The following is a 17075-nucleotide window of genomic DNA, read 5'->3' on the forward strand; positions in this document are numbered from 1 at the left end:
ACATTCATATAAATATAAATATATATATATTAAAGGTAAAGAATATGAAAATAGAGATGCCATGTGCCAATCCTAATTTCCCTTCACTTTATCAGGTCTTTCACCCTCATGCCTTCTCTCCCCACCCCCACTCCCATTCCCCTTTTCACCCCTTCTCATTCAGTTCTCTCTCTCCTTCCACTTCCAATGTTTATATTTTATTTCCTCTTCTTAGTGTGATTCAAGTATCTTCCCTTGTGCCCTCCTTGTTACTTAGCTTCTTTTGGTCTGTGGGTTTAGCTTGGTTATCCAGTATGATATGGCTAATATCTACTTATGAGTGAGTACCTACCATGTGTATCTTTCTGGGTTACCTCACTCAGGATGGTATTTTCTGCTTCCATCCATGAAGGCCTTGGGAAGGCCTTGGGAAGGCGTGACCCTAGCTTGAGACTCCTAAGCAGCAGGAGATACTGAGACTGAAGTAGCCATATGGTTTAGCCAGGCAGGACTTCCAGGGGAGAGAAGGGCACACCAACCCACCCACAAAACACTGGACCCATACTCTGTCCTACTACAAGATGTGCAGGGATGAAAGATAGAACAGGGATTGAAGGAATGACCAACCAATGACTGGCCCAACTTGAGACCCACCCTATGGGAGAGACCCAATCCCTGACACTATTAATGATATTCTGTGATGCCTGTAGACAGGAGCCTAGCATAACTCTTCTGAGAGGCTTCATCCAGCAGATAACAGATGCCGAGACCCACAAGCAAACATCAGGCAGAACTCAGGGAGTCTTGTGGAAGAGTTAGGGGAAGGACTGAGGGAGCTGGAGGGGTCAAGGAGAAGAAGACCTACATAGCCAACTAACCTGGGCCCATGGGACTTCACAGAGACTGAACCACCAGTCAAAGAACATGCATGGTCTGGTCCTAGGCCCTCTACAAATACGAAGGGCTGCTTGGTCCTCACGAGGCTCCCCTAACAGAATCCCCTGATTTGGATTCTGTTGCCTCCCTCTGGATTCCCTAGCAGGGCTGCCTTGTTTTACCTCAGTGAAACGGAGGCACTTAGTCCTGATGTGACTTGATTTGCCAGGGTGGGTTGGAACCCAGGTGCCTGGTAAGGGGGAAGTGGATGGGAGGGTGGGACTGGGAGGAGATGCAGGAGTGGAGTTGTGATTGGGATGTAAAATGAACAAACAAATTAATGAAAAAGAAAAAAGAATGTGAAAATACTGTTGTTGAGAGTTTGATTAGTCGGAAAACAATTCTACCTACTAGAAATGTGATATGGAGCCTTATCTATTGGTCTGAATTTTTACACAAAGTAACTCCAGATACAGCTCAGGTGTTTGTAATCAGAAGATTTTCCATGGCCTTGGCCTTTGATTTTCAATGTTCTCCTGCTGCAGTTTTTTGTTTTTTTGTTTTTTTGTTTTTTAATGAGCAGTTAGGGCCGTTTGGAGGCATTGGAAGCCTCCACTGGTGAGGATCTTAAAGTCTTCATCATTTTCTCCTAAGTGGCAGTTCACAGTGACACTTTAACTGAACTTTATTTCTGAACAAGAAATAAATGTGATGGCACTGTAAGCAAAATCTTAATTAAAAAACAAAACACACACACACACACACACACACACACACACACACACACACACTGAAGTTCAATAGGAAAAGAGAACTGTTGTATCCATCAGCAATGTCTACAAATAATGGAACAATTTGGTTTTAAGGCATTATTTTTTTCCCCTTGGGGGATTCTTGCGGCTTGTCCAGGTTGGTATTCTGAGTAGCAGGTTCTGTAATTATGATGCAGAGTAAATAATTATTCTTGGGTTGAATTCAACAAAAAAAATAACAATTCTTTTGTTCACTGTTTGCCCTGTGCCTTGGCATTTCTCCTGCTGTGGCATAATTCTCTGTGCCCTTGTGTTTGTAAAATGTCAGTTAGTCTCAAAGCCTTGTGGGTGATATGTACTGGGGTGAGGGATTGCCGAAGGGCATGCATTGTGAAGAGGTGTCCTTCAGAAGTGGGGGGCAGTGATCTTTATGAGGGGCTTCCTGCTGGTGGTAGGTATGAGTGTCCAGGTTCAAATGATGGAAGCCTGGGTAAGATATGGTCTGTGTGTGTGAGAGACCAACCGACAGACAGACAGACAGACAGACAGACAGACAGACAGACAGACAGACAGAGAATGTGTGTTTGTCTAGATTCAGGATCTAGACACTGGGTTCAATAAAGGTTGTATCCAGGTTCCAGTGCTGGAAGTCTGGTACTCAGTGTGAGACCTTTATAATTGGGAATTAATGCAAGGTTAAGTATAGCAGGAGGGCATTGCTCTCAGGTAGTGTGAATACTGGTCTTATGGAATGAGTTGTTTTTCCAGACATTATGGAAAAGCCTGGCCCCTGAGTCTCTCATTCTGTGGCTCACCGTGGGATCACTGTACTGACAGCTTCTGTTCTCAGCCATGAGGCCATCTCCAGAGCCAAAGAGATGTTCCTGAACTTCCAATGTTAGGAGTTAAAATACACCTATTTTTTCTTATAAAGAATTCAGCCCCAGGTGTTTGTTTTATCAGCAACAGAAGTCAGGCTAAGGTGGTTAGTTTGGGTTTGCCTTGATAGAAACTAAACCCTATCTATCATATGAGTTAAAAGTACTAATGAAAGGCAGCAGGGTAGCTCAATGGGTAGAGGAACCTGCTACTAAGCCTGATGATGTCCAAACCTTAGGGCCCTCCATGGTGGAAGGAGAGACCCAGCTCCAAGAAGTGCCTCTGACCTCTGCATGACCACACACTGTAGCATGTGTGCCATCTCCTCCTCCCAACCCCCACACAGAATCTGTGGCGAGTGAAATACAGTTTTGGTTTAGGCGTTCTTCCTTGCGCATCAGGTTGACATGGGATCATTTGCACTTGTTGGTAAAAGGCTGTGCCGTTTTGCACAAATCATCTTCAGTATATGTCAAAAGACTTCAAAGCCTGTGAGTGAGAACAGCAGGATGGCAGGCTTCCATGTCAGGATGAGCTTGTCTACACAAAGCCAGATAGAAATAAGCCAATCCTACTTGAAGTAGGGAGGTCTAGAGGCCCGGCTCCCTATCTCATCTCACTAAGACAGCCCACCTACAAATATCCATTATGGTTATGCGGATACGAGTGCTATGACTTGCTCACAGGCGTGACAATGTGCAAGGATGCACATACCATGCATTGGAAAAAGTCATTCCCAGGTCAGATGGAATCAAGCTAAGGAAGCTCCCTTAGCTTAATAGAGGTGTTGCAAGTATGAGCACCGAGAAGTGGGTTTTGTTGTTGTTTCTTTGTTTGTTTTGTTGTTGTTTTGAGACTGGGTCTCATGAATCCTAGTCTGCCCTCACAGTCACCATGTAGGGCAAGGGTGCCTTGAACTTACCCAATTACATTAAATGGTGCTGTCAGTGTATAATATTATACACTGAGTTATCAATATATTAGTTTTCTTGGGCATTTTTTTTTTCCTTGCAAGTTTAAATACTGTTTCTGGATTGTGATTCTGAGACAACTATAAGACAAACGTGGTGGATGAAGACACTTGTTTATGGTACCAGACAACCCTCTGTCTACACAGTTTGCTCTGCCAAGTGTGGATTTAAAGATAGCAGACAGTCGAAGAAGCTGAACACTCAGAATTCATTGGCAACTAGAAATTGAGTGAGGCAGACAGTCCATCATTCTGTGTCTGAGGAGCTGGTACTACCTTCATGCCAACTAGACAGGTTGGCTTCTGGCCAGAGAATGCCAGCACCCTGCTGGAGGTGCTGTTTGTCTACCCTGCCCACTGTGGATGAAGTATACAGTTCAGTCCCTATGCTAATGCTCCTCAGCACATCATGTGGCCTTGAACCAGCTTTATTTTTTTTTCAATTATGTATATTGTCATGCTACATCAACTTGAACAAAAGTTTTCAGGTTTGCCTTGAACTCATGATAGAGCTGAAGATGGTCTGGAACTCCTGGTTGTCCTGTCTTCACCTTCTGAGGACCGGGATTGCAGGTGTGGACCGGCATATCTGGTTTATTCAGTGCTGAGGGATCAAACCCAGGACATTGTGCAGGGTATACAAGCCCTCTACCAAGTTACAGCTCTAGTCCATTGTGTGGTTTTTGGTTTTCATTTTGTTTTTTCAAATTTTGAATTGTTTTAGTTAACAGAACTATTTGGTATATTTTACAAATATGCCATAGGTTGGTTATATCCCTGCTACCAAACAACAAACATTGTGAAGCATTTCCCACTGTGAAGAAAATAGAAGTATACAGAGTAAAAGGTAAAGGCAATTGTAGGAAGCTGGTTGTGATTCCATATGTGTGAACAACATATAAATTGATAATTTGTTCTAGCCCAGCTTCTCTCATGGGTCTCTTCTCAGACACTCTTTACCTGAGTAGCTACTGTCCTAGGCAGACTGTAGGAAATTTGAGTCAGACACTATTTCTGCATCCTCTGTCTATCCTGTTCATCAGGTGAGAAGTTCATTTTAAATCACTCCCAGAGAACCATTGCCACCAACTTTAAGTCACCAGTAGGTAGCCCTGACAAACCAAAGCAATCAAAGATCCAGCCATCATTAAGATGAATTATTTTAATGGCTTAAACGAATGGACATAACTGATGTAGGGGGGAGCAATCCCAAGCAATCTGGCGAAGTTTATAGTGACTTGGCCCTACTGCTGGAGACAGTCGTAAAAAGTGCCACCTGTTGATCTACAAACCGAGGGCATACCACGCAGCACTCAAAGACATGCGGATTGTTATGGAGCCCAAGCGAAAACCAAAGCTGATAACCAGTAGCTGCGTGTTTGGGAAATAAAACATTGAGTTACACAGACAAGAATTAGGACCAAGCATGAACCTCCTCCAGGTTGGCCATTTTAAAGGATGACATTTGTAACTATTGCAGTGTGATGGTCAAGCGGTCCAGCATCAACACAAATGGAAATGGAAATCATTTTATTCAACTTTTTGTAGAGGCCACTTAAATAACAATATCAAAACTTGGGTTTTCCAGTGGGATTTTGGTCGTCGTGTGAGGAGACGAGCAGGCAGATTGGCTTGGCAGCAGCCCAGGCTGGTTGAACCTAGCATTGCAGCTCCTCATCTTTGGTCTGCCGGGGGCCTCCTGAAGCATTCTGGGAGCTGGCGTGTGCTGTGGAGTTGAGGACCTCCTCAAAACTGCCTCCACCATGGTTTGTCCCACCTACTTTCGTCTGAAATGGGCAGGCAGAAGAAAATCCAGTTAGTTTTTCATTATCGTTTTTGTAACTTTTTAAAAATAAGGGTGCCAAAAGTTTAATTACTTTTGAGTTCAGAAATAACTTATTTTTCCTCAAAGGCACATGACCTTAGAGGAGTTGGTTTTCTTTATGGTCCAGAATGTGATTCATCTGGGACAAGATTCCAAACTTCAATTCACATAGGTTTAGAATCCTTCCCTTTATCACTTCTACTTATAAAATTCTAATCCCTGTAGGAATATAATCAGAGAGGTGCATGGGCAACACCTGTCCCTATTTGCCTAGAGAATTTATCCAAGCAAATTGGAATTGGATCTTAGATTAAGTCTTCCATTTTTACAAATGTATAAACATCCCTACATGACTTATACTTAGGTTTGCTATTTGAGACATATTTAGAGGCCAATCCTAATATCTGAAAATGTCTCTCTTTTGTGTGTGTGTGTGTGTGTGTGTGTGTGTGAATATGCATTTCTTGTGGTTGTGGATACATGTTTTGTGTAGGTGTGCATGCACATATGTGTATATGTATGTGGAGGCTACAGGAGAACCTCAGGTGTTATTCCTGGGTGCCATCTCCTAACTTTTTTTTTTTTTCAGACAAAGTAGGGAAGGATGGCTGGCCAGCAAGCTCCAGGGATCTCCCCATCTCCACCTTCCCAGAGTTTGGGTTACAAGTGTGCATCACTGTACCCTGCACTTTTAACAGGGGTTTTTGAAATTCAACTCTGGTCATACTGCCTGCAGGACAGGAGATGGCTTTACTGAGTTATCACTCTAGCCTATCTCTGACCCCACCACTTTTTTGGGTCTGGGTTTTTGTTGTTGCTTTGTTTTGCCCTGAGCAGTAGGAAGTTTGTATCTTTCTAGGCAGGTAACAAAATCCTCGAGGATACTATATGTGATGGTTTAAAAGAATATGGTCCCCCGCAAGCCCATAAGGAGTGGCACTATTAGGAGATGTGCCTTTGTTGGAGTAGATGTGACCTTATTGGAGAAAGTGTGTCATTGTGGGGGTAGGCTTTGAGGTCATCTATGCTCAAGCTATGACCAGTGTGGTGCACAGTCTCCTTCTGCTGCCTGTGGATTAAGATGTAGAATTCTCAGCTTCTTCTCCAGCACCATTCCTGCCTGCATGCTGCCATGCTTCTCGCCATGATGGTAACAGCCTAAACCTCTGAAACTGTAAGCCAGCCCCAATTAAATGTTTTTCTTTATAAAAGTTGCCTTGGACATCGTGTCTCTTCATAGCAACAGGAATCCTAACTAAGACACTATCAGATAGGTCTGTTTTGTGCCTTTATTTGAGTCAATAGAAACAGAAAGAAGTCAGTTTACATTTTAAATAGGTGCTTAAGTATTTTGAATAATTACTCATTAAAAGTTCAAATCTATGGTTTGTATGCTAGCATATGTAGTGCAAATCTGAACGCTCACAATGGCCTTTCCTTAACCATCCACAAGGTGTAAAAACACCCAGGAGAAGGAGAGGAGAGAATAGATAATGCTGCTGTTGCTGAACTAATATCTACACCCACTGTCACCAGAGTAATTCAGACATGTCCACAGCATGGGAAGGTGCCCAGGCTGCCTGGCTTGCCCTTGAAAAACTTAACTGGACAGGGCTAGAGAGATGGCTCAGTGTTGGGGCACAAGATGCTCTTGCAAAGGACCCAGGTTTGTATCCCAGCACCCATATGGCAGCCTCTAACCATCAGTAACTTCAGTTCCAAGGAATGTGAAACCCTCTTCCGGCCAACATGGGCACCAGGCATACTTGCAGCTCACAGACATACATATGGGAGAAACACTTACACATGGCAAAGGAAATTTAAAAAACAAATCTATAAAACTTAACCAGCGTTAAAAAAGCAGTTCATTCGTTAAAAATCTCTCTGAGTCATTTGTCATAAAAATCCTTTTGCCTTTTAAAATTCAGTTATTAAATCGACTTTTCTACATTGCTTAGATCAGATGTTTGTTTATTTGTTTGTTTGTTTGTTTGTTTCCCCCAGAGTCTTCCTGTGTATCCCAGACTGGCCCCTAACCCTACATAGGCCAAGCTGACCCTAAACTCTTAATTCCCCCTGCCTTCGCTGGTACTACCATAGTGCTGCCATGCCTAACCAGAAGAACAATTTCTGTGAAAGGCCAAAGAGAAAAATATTTCAGACTTCAGGATTGTCATCTTGCACATTAATACTTAAATGAGCTGTTGCAGGGAGCGGCCACCCATCGTGAACACATGTGGGATAAGTAGGTATGGACACTGGGATTTGAATTTCACATAATTTAAATATCATGCATCACAAAAATATTATTTTGATTTTTTTATACAACTAAATATATAAAATCAATTTTAGCTTATATATATATATAAGCTAAAATTGATTTTATGTATATAATATAGATATATTATATATATATATATATATATGTAAAAGGATGACAGTCTGGTTCACAATGAACTTCTGCCCAAAACCTCCAGCCGCAAATCTGTGATCTTAAGACTGGAAAGAAGTAGGGTAGATAGCGATGCTGTCAGTTCTGTGATTTCTGCTCTGCTGTTTCTTTCCTGAGAGAATCAAGGAGGATTAATTTAATGTAATCGACTGTGTTAAGAATTCCAGCTGCTTCTGGGTTTTAGAAATTTGAATTCTCACCAGGCGTACTAGCACACACCTTCAGTCCCAGAACCCAGGAGGCTGAGGCAGGTGGGTCTCTTTGAGTTTGAAGTCAGGCTGGTTCACAGAGTGAGTTCCAGGACAGCCCAGGCTACATAGTGAGACTGTGTCTGGAAAAAAAAGAAAAAGAAAAAGAAAACAAAAATCTAATTCTCTCCTAGCTTCTATTTAATAATAGAAATCACACAGTATTGTGGCAGGTTAATTCTGATTATTGATGTTTCCTCTTAGACTTTTCTTCATCTAGTTGTTTTTTTTTTTTTTTTTCCTTTAAACAACAGAGTAATATAAAAAGGCACTTTTCAGGAAATCAGTTGGGCAAACAAGTGCGCTGCAGAGATTTCCTAACCAGGCGTGTTCACTGTCTGCACACTGCTGTGCTTCGGGTGGCAGGCTGCAATTTTTTGCTTAAGCGAAGACACAGACAGTAAGTCTATTTTGCACTCTTTTCTTCACAATATTTTTACATCTATGAATCTATCACTTTGCCCCCAGGGTTATAATTGTTCTTTGCAGACAGTTTTATTTGAACTGCAGAGTGGGGCTCTTAATCTCTCCAAATAACTGTCTAGGAGAACACAAAGCGTCAAAGAGCATCGCACGATGAATCCGTCCTCGGTTTTTGAAGGTTTGATCCAGACACGGTAATGTGTCTGCACATCAAAGAGTGGCTGTGCTAAGATGGTAGTCTCCACGACAGGGTGGAAGAGTGGGCAGCAGGACGGCGCTGTTTGTGATGAAGTGGAACGTGGCTGGACACACAGAATGTGCCGTCAGAGGTACTGGCTCTGCACCTATCTTTGTTGGATGGGAGAGCTGGCTGGCTGTACAGCTGACACCAGACGATGCGCCCTCAAGTACTACATTGCCAGTTCGCTGGCAGAGCTAACTTCTGTACGATTAGGATGAGCTGGGAAGTTTCCCATGGAGTATCAAACTGTTCATTGAACTGGATGTAAAAGGAGAAAAACTGGCTTGGAACAATGCCCTGTGGGGATTGTCAGATTGCTCGTGGGGATGGTATCATTTCACAGCAAAATAGATTTTTTTTTCTCCAAAGACCATAAACATGACCTTGAGTGCCTGAAAGGGGCTTAAAAGACCAAGCTTAATATGGAGCTTGTGCCTGGAAATGCAATAAGGAGGCATCCATTCTTCCTTATTGAGCTATGTGCCTCCAGAGAAAGCAGCCCCAGGGCCCATAAGTGAAGCCTGAAATGGAAGCTTAGGATGTTTAGAACACAAAAGCAAACTCTTGCAAGTAAGCTATATAGAAAAGGAGGCTTTAATATATCTGCTATTTGGCCTGAGCAGCAGGGAGCAAATGAAGTTTCTGTTGATAAAGAACACCTGATGATAAGCTGTTCTCTGTTGCCTACGTAGGCAGGAAAATTGGATTAGGCCTTGGCTGTGAGATGGCAGGTGTGTGGGATGTGGGTCTTGTTAAAGCAATGACCAGTTGCACAAGCACAGAGGTTTCCACAAGCCCGGCCTCTGACAGGCTGTACGGTTAAGTGCCGATCTGAAGGAGGAGGTTAGCTGTATGCCTTTTGGCTCCACAAGGAGGAAAGAAGAGGAGGCTAAGACTGTGACTCCCAACATTCACTGCATGGGAACTGTGATCTTCCCTGTCTCCTAAAAGCAAACAAAAATAGACTGTTCTTTATCTCTTCCTTGGCTTCTTCGTAGCTCCTCCTTCAAAAGAAGACTAAAAACTACAGCTTCATCTACCTCAGACCTCCTCTAACAAGCAACAGAACCTGAACTCATGAGCTGATGTGAGGCTGAAAGCCAAGAGTTACGAAACTGACTTGGGGTTTTTGAGCCTTTTATTTTGGTACAAGATGGTCTAGGGAGATATAGGCACACACACAGTATGTTGCTCATTTTAGTTTTTTTTTTTTTAATGCCCTACTTTACAGGACAACCTAATGCCTCCTACTAATCCTTACAACATCCTCAGAAAGAGAAAAAGTAGGCAAGCGTTAGACAATGCTGAGGGGCGAAGAAGCCGATGAAGGCATAGTAAACACTGAGTGACAATTTAGACCTAGCGAAAGACCCTGCATTAGGGAAGACACTTCAGGTCCAGATCACCGGGAGCACCTGGAGCCTGTAGTTAGGAATAACTTAGGCGCTGGCAGACGCTACCAGGTGGCACATGTGTGACTGATGTGCTGAGCATCTGGAGGCAGCTAAATCATTACCATTTTGATATACAGATCCCAGTAATAGTAAAATATAGGAATATAAGATATGGTAAAACATAGGAATATAATATAGTAATCATACAAAGATGTAACCGCGTGTATATACAGGCGGCATCTTCCAAGAGATTCTCTTAATAATTGATGTTCCGGTTTTACATTCGTGCCTTTAAAATCTAGACCAGTTTTTGCCTGCTCCTTCCTCCACGACCGTCTCCGAAGATTAACACCTGTGCTTGGACAATCGATGCATGGAACAGGCATAATTTCAGTTGGTACCACGGGATCAAATGCACTACTAGAAAACAATGCATTTCATGGCATTGCTTAATTGTTCCCACTGTGATAATCGTACTATGTTGTGGTCAGTATGTAAATTTAATTAATAGTCTCGGGGGCTGATGGAGGTAGATGGCATTGTGATACACAGCAACCCAGTTTGGTTTTTCTAATTCATGTCCAAGCCAGAAGATCTGTGAGCTATCATACAAACCTCATTCATTTTTCCATCCATGATCCTCTCACATATACCTTTTTCCGGGGATAATGTTATAAAATTAAGTGGTGAATGAAAACCCAATCCACTTCCATAAGCAATCTATCTCCGAGTGGTTTATCACCTATGACGAGGCAGGAATTACTCTTCACTGCTCATGTTATCCATAGGTTTCTACGGGAGGAAAAGGTTTGTCCTTATGCATGACTGCCTTCCTAGCTACACAGGCCTTGCCTTCAGCACTAAGGCTGGTATTGACTAGGCTGTCCTCAGGAAATGGACCCAATCATACACAATTCACTTCATCTGTACCTTGAGGCTTGTGACAGTTGTCTCAACCCTCTCCTCAAATGATTTGAAAGTAGGAGAGTTCCTAAAATAAAGAAAGAGAGGTCAGCTCTACAGGCCTAGTGTCTTAGCAACCATGATGTTTGGTTTTCAGTTCTTGTTTGCAAATATCACCTCTGCACCAGAGCTGGCTGTCACCTTGCTGCCTGCACCAACTGTATCTGACGATGTGCTTTACTTCTGCTCAGGTAGATCCAGAAACATAGCCATAGAATGCATCTAAGTGCAATGTTCAGATGCTCGCCTGTGCAATGAATAACAGCACATGGCAATGACCAACTGTAATAATTCCACCCTCCTCCCCAACTCACTTTAATTAGTCAGTGGACTGACAGCTAATTTCACATTTGTTAATTTATTGTTTTCGACAACAGTTCCCTTCTTAACTCATTTTTTGTTTGTTTGTTTGCTTACTTGCTTATTTTAGTGAATAGCAGAAATCTGTTGAAATGTCATGCATAAATTTTCCTGCTTGGAAAGTTAAAGTTTTTTTTTTTTTTAATAATTATGAGATAAGACAGACAAGAAATAGCTAAAGGAGGGGGAAATGTTCCTGATTTTTCTCTTTCTGTACCTTAAAAAAATAACGATGTTGAAAAATTCCAGAAAGTGGTATTTTTGAAAGTTGATGTTCTCATTATTTTAAGCTGAATACCCTCGTTCCCTCTCTAAATTGTTTCTTTATTAGCTGCATGCTTTAGTTTTCCACCTGCTGAGGAGACGGAACCTTCCTACCTCACTGGCATTTTATTTATGACTCAAATATTTTGTTATATCATCTTTCTACTATGCTGTGGCTTTAAGTCTGTTGGTGCTCTCTTTGTTAGATTTGACCACACCAAAAAAAAAATATCATTGCATTACACGTGATATCTTTAAATGCAATTAAAGAAATAGAAGCTCAACTAAAAGGTATGTCTTAAAGTTTGCATGTCACATTCCAGAAACAATTGCCATTACACTCAAGTCAAATATTTCAATTAAATTTCATCATACTTGATAAACTACTTGTTCTTCCTTGAGCACAAAGGACAATAAAATAAGAGGAGCAGCTTGGAGAACCTTCATAAGGGCATGTGGTTACAATATCTGGGTCTGGCTATCAGGTGTGGGCCATGGCAACTGACATCCAAGATGTATTCTCCAGGTCTTTGGATTGGTTTAGGATTGCTCATGCAGCTCTGACGGTCCCCGTGGCTAGCAAGGTACTGCCATTCAGGCTGCAGGACATAGCCTTATGTGATGCACGTGACTCAGACATTAGTCATGTCCTGGGAGTCATCCCTCACAATACTCTTGTGTGGTGAAATTACATGTGTATTACTCCAAATTATATACGATGGCACTTCATATTCTCATTAGGCTATATTTGGCTGAGCCTGCTTACGTGACATGCATCAGTTATGTAGGCCTACAGTGGGGAGACAGGTAAGATGGATGTTTTGTGGACATAGGTTAGATTAGTAAAGTTGACTTTCTGAGTTAACTTCAGGGAGTTTATGAGATTGTCCTTGACCTACAGGCCACAAGATGGATTTCTGATTCAAAGAGTAAAATTTTGTTCACTTTGTCTAATCCTTCTTTGAACACCCAGATTTAAACTTAGTGAGTCAAGGAGCTACAGGCCTTGAGTTGCACTAGCCAGTCTGGGTGTCTTATGGGAGCTGGTAATAATTCATTTGAAGATGAACTAAGCAATCCTGTTTCTACCAAATACAGAAAACCAAACACTGTGGTTAAATTTCCCAGCCAACTAATTGAGCAAATGTCCCCAGTGTAGAAGAGACTTTAGCAGGCATAAAAGAATAAACATTGCTCTAATTAAATTACTCTAGAATGCACGCTAAAGAACAGGGAGAGCTGTTTAATCAAATTTAATTACATCGTGTACAACTATAAACTCTTGGTACTGCAAATGACCCTAGGAAGAATTTGGTTCTCATGTTCTCTACTATGTAAAATAACTGAATTCCCTCTGCAATGACTTTCCATCATAAACGTATACTACGAAGCAAAGGAGAAGCAAATTTCGACTGAAGTGTGGGAAGGTTCCAGCGGCCAGATATGTTCTTTATCTCACAGGGACAGTAGCCCAGGCTGCTGGAGCATCCCCACCCACCCACCCCAGGAGCACTATGGGAAGAACAACAAATCTGATTCCAACCTCTTTTTTTTCAGTACAGTGCAACTGATATCAAACTGTTTTAGCATGGCTGTAACATTGATCTTTGGCAGAACTGTGATACAGCCTGGCTCTTCTTGTTCCTGTATGAACATCCATGCCTCCAGACCATTACCACTAGGGATTTATTTTTTAAATCATACTGTATTACTAAACCATGTAACCTTGAACTTGGATGTTTTTCTCTCCAGTAATCTATCCAGGATTGCAGAGGTCTGTCATTGTTGAACTTTCAGCAGTCAACTCATTCAGAATCTTAAGGATACCTTTCACAGGAATGTCACCCTGTTAGTCTCCCATTCTCTCGCTCTCTCTTTTTCCCTCCTACATTTCCATTTAATTATGCAAATGTCTTTAGATTGTTCCGGGCCTCCTGTTAATGCTTCAAATATCCTGCTTTGTTTGGACTCAAGGCAGGTCTTATTTCTTTATAATGTGCAGGAAGGAAATGGAGATTTCTATAGGTTAAGTCCTTGTCTCTGGCTTCAGGAGGGGATGGATTTAAGGCCATGTGCTGGTCAAAAGCCCAGAGTGGCCCCCTTCCCTCCTGAAGATAACCAGAAGGAAACTCGAGTCATAACACGATGCTTCAGCTAATTCCTTTCGGATAAATCGATACGAGAAGGAACTCACAAGTAAAAATAAAGAAATGCTTCAATACATTCTGCATTAATATGATGTGAATATTTTGTACACATTACCTCATGGCAGGCATACTTATGGAATGGCGAATGGAGTACCTTCAGGACAAAGCACATTAAAGGGAGGGGGAAAGAAGACAGCATAATTTAGGTTTGTGGAAAAAAATGCTGGTGAAACAATTCTAAAACAATAAATTCAAATATCTGAAGTTTTCTCTGCCCACCCAACCAAGACGGTATTTGTTTTCCTTGGGCATAAGTGGCCAAAGTCAGCTTCCAAGGGTATAGAGAAGAATAGACGAGCCATGGCCAAAGCCTCCTCTCCTTCCCAGGGGCCCTGCAGGGGATCTGGAAGGTGTGGTATCCTTCAGCTAGACTCTGCTCTCTACTTCCTTCCCACACTGGTGAGGAGCGAAGAGCAGTACCCAGGAAGGACAGTCAGGCAGGTAGATGCTAATAATCCATGTACAGAAACTGTCAAGGGATGTGCACGGTTAAGAAAAGGCATCCTAGGAAGCACACACTAGGCCAACACAGCACACACACACACACCAGCTGGAAGGAGAGGTCTTCTACATCCATTCTGGACTAACTGTCATGAACAACTGGTACAACTATAAGCAGGCCTGAGAATCCTCTTCATCCTAGCATAGCTGACTCTTCATCTCCCCTCTCATTGCCTGGTATATTGTCTGTTTAGTTTTGCTGTGAACTGGGGTGAGGCAGCTGGGAAGAAGCAAGCTGGGTTCCATTGTTTTGGGCAACAGGTTACTCTCCTGCCACATTTTAAACACAGACCCTGCATTTTCTCTTCTCTCTAGAACAGCGGTTCTCAACCTCTGGGGCTCAACCTCTTGGTGTGTGTGTGTGGGGGGAGTGTTCAAATAACCCTTTCACAGGGGTTGCCTAAGACCATCTGAAAACACAGATATTTATATTACGATTCAAAACAGCAGCAAAATCACAGTTATGAAATATCAAATTTTATGGTTGGGGGTCAGCACAACATGAGGTTGCAGCATTAGGGAGGTTGAGATCCACTGCCCTAGAAGCTAATAGGCTTCGGGTACAATCTGTCACACATCCCCCAAACTGTTAGCTAAGGTCATTAAGGTGAGCAGCCTTCCACTGAAATGTCAAAAGTCATCCAGGCAGTAGCTACAGCCTCCCAAATACCCTATATAGAAATTTTGCATTTAAAACACACTACTACAGGAAATCTGGTAGGACCAACCTGTGCAGTTCATTAAATATAAGCTGGGGTAGGAGTGGCCTGGGGTGAGGGTGGATTACGTTCATACTACGATTCCAGAAAAAAAAAAAAAAAGGCTTAGGTTGAAATCCTCAGGCTGAAAGCCACAAACTTCTAGTAATTTTCTCCCTCTAACTTCAACATATGGAAATTGAAGTTTAAACATCAGTGCGTCAAACAGTATAAGCAATTCAGAGAAAAGTGATGGGGAGGGAATAGCTCTCTGCTTCTCAACTTCACATTCTGCAAGTCTTATTCAAAACAAAACAAAAACCTCTCAATTCCTAATTTCTTTTTACATCTTTGAATTCTTAGGACCACGTCAGTGTAGTAAGAAATTGCACCAACAGAAGAGGCCTAGTTCTAAGAGACTGTTTAGCAAATGAAACTGGTGAAGAAGTTTCACAAGTGGTTCTGCGAACTGCGATGGACTGGTGCTGCACAACTGCCATCTTCCTTGTTATGAGCACGCTCCAGAAAACGGTTTGTCTTTCTGGTTGTGGCACAGCAGGAAGGGAGCTGAGAGCCATGGCTAGAACAGAAAAGCACTGGAGGGAGGCAGCAGCTGCGGACCATCTCACGCAGCCTCACAGACTCAACATGGCATGCTTACCCAATAGAGTGAGATCTGCAGCCAGGCAGCGTGGGAGAGAAGAGCAGGACAGAGTTAGCACAAAGTGGAAGTCATGTCCCCTTACGACTTTTATTCCTTTGTAAGAGCTCGAAAAAAAGGCTTAAGCAGCTTCATTGATGTTTTTTCTGTGAGGACACCATCCTCTTTCCTGTGCATGTTGAGGGAACAGGGTTTCAGGATCCCCATAGGTACTGAAATCCCAGGATTGAAGTGCCTCAGTGTTTGCACATGGCTTTTATACTTATTTTTAATACCTAACACTGGGTAAATCATACAGCATGTGTGATGCCTCCTTAGTTAGAGAATCTTAGCACAAAAATCTGTACATGCTCAATAGAAATGAATTAAAAAAAAAACAACAAAACAACATTTTCAACCTGTGGCTGGTGAGGTCCACCGATGCAGAAACAACAGCGGGTGATACCAAGTTTCTACTGTGTCTTAACGATTTTTGTCCAACACTCCATTAAAATTTTGTTTCTAATTGCTTTTTCCTACAGCAGTGTGTTAATGGCAAGACTCCATTATATGCTTTGTCTGAACATTTTGTCCCCATTGGATCAGCCTGAACAGATTCACTGAGTCGTTCTGAGAGGATGTCAATGTTTTTATAAAAAACCATCCTAAGACTTTACACTTCCTCAGAGTTCACTACATGGATGTGACTTTAATACACAGGTGGGACAAGTATTATTAATGCTATTTACAAGTGGAGAATGACTGAAAATGGTCATAAATTTGGTCCTGGAGTGCACAGAAGAATTCTATAGTGTAATGAATACACATACAGGATAATAGCATACTTTAAAACAACAGAAAGTCTGAAGTAAAATACCAGGGCTAACAGTTTAACATTTCCTACTGTCATTTCGTAAATTGACACATTAGCTTAAACAAACTGGAAAACTTCTTTTTCTCACTTGGGGACATTAACCTGGAGAAATTTTAAAATAACAACTACATATTACTTGCTTTAGTAAAATTTAAAACTAAGAAGTCTTTGTAATGCTTGATGAAAATTAGAAATACATCCCTGACAAATGTTTCCACCTTTATAAAAATTATCAGAACTCTATTTGAATCTCTAGAAACATATACTACATTTCCCAGGATTTTTAGTCCCTAATTGTTTGAACGCCATGAGGCTAGAATCCCAGACCTCGTAAATGCTAGGCAATTGCTTTATTACTGACTTAACTGTATTGTGCTAAAATTAGGCACTTCACAATGAAAACTGTGTATCTGTATAGGAAGTTGTAATTAATGCACAGCCTGGAACCCCTGGGAAATGAGTTATGCACTGTGTAGACAAAGCAATTTAAAACAGGAGGAAAGGCAGTTGACAAGTGGGCATCATAGCC

General features: G+C 41.9%; 1 protein-coding gene across 3 annotated transcripts in view; it reads right to left on the bottom strand.

The window, feature by feature from the left end:
* Nucleotides 1–4971: 4971 nt before the first annotated feature.
* Nucleotides 4972–17075, bottom strand: part of Tpd52l1 (TPD52 like 1) — a 105791-nt gene continuing 93687 nt past the window's right edge. For 2 of the 3 annotated variants that reach the window (XM_060373704.1, XM_060373702.1), the window contains exons 5-8: nucleotides 15694–15708; nucleotides 13889–13927; nucleotides 10970–11030; nucleotides 4972–5243 (exon numbers count right to left, since the gene is read on the bottom strand). In XM_060373704.1, coding sequence (XP_060229687.1) covers nucleotides 5115–5243; nucleotides 10970–11030; nucleotides 13889–13927; nucleotides 15694–15708 — 244 coding nt within the window. In that variant the 3' untranslated portion in view covers nucleotides 4972–5114. The remainder of the gene's footprint in view (nucleotides 5244–10969; nucleotides 11031–13888; nucleotides 13928–15693; nucleotides 15709–17075) is intronic. The other variant, XM_060373703.1, reaches the window with a different exon arrangement.

The sequence above is a fragment of the Meriones unguiculatus genome, chromosome 20 (assembly GCF_030254825.1).
Source record: "Meriones unguiculatus strain TT.TT164.6M chromosome 20, Bangor_MerUng_6.1, whole genome shotgun sequence".
Taxonomy (NCBI): Eukaryota; Metazoa; Chordata; class Mammalia; order Rodentia; family Muridae; genus Meriones; species Meriones unguiculatus.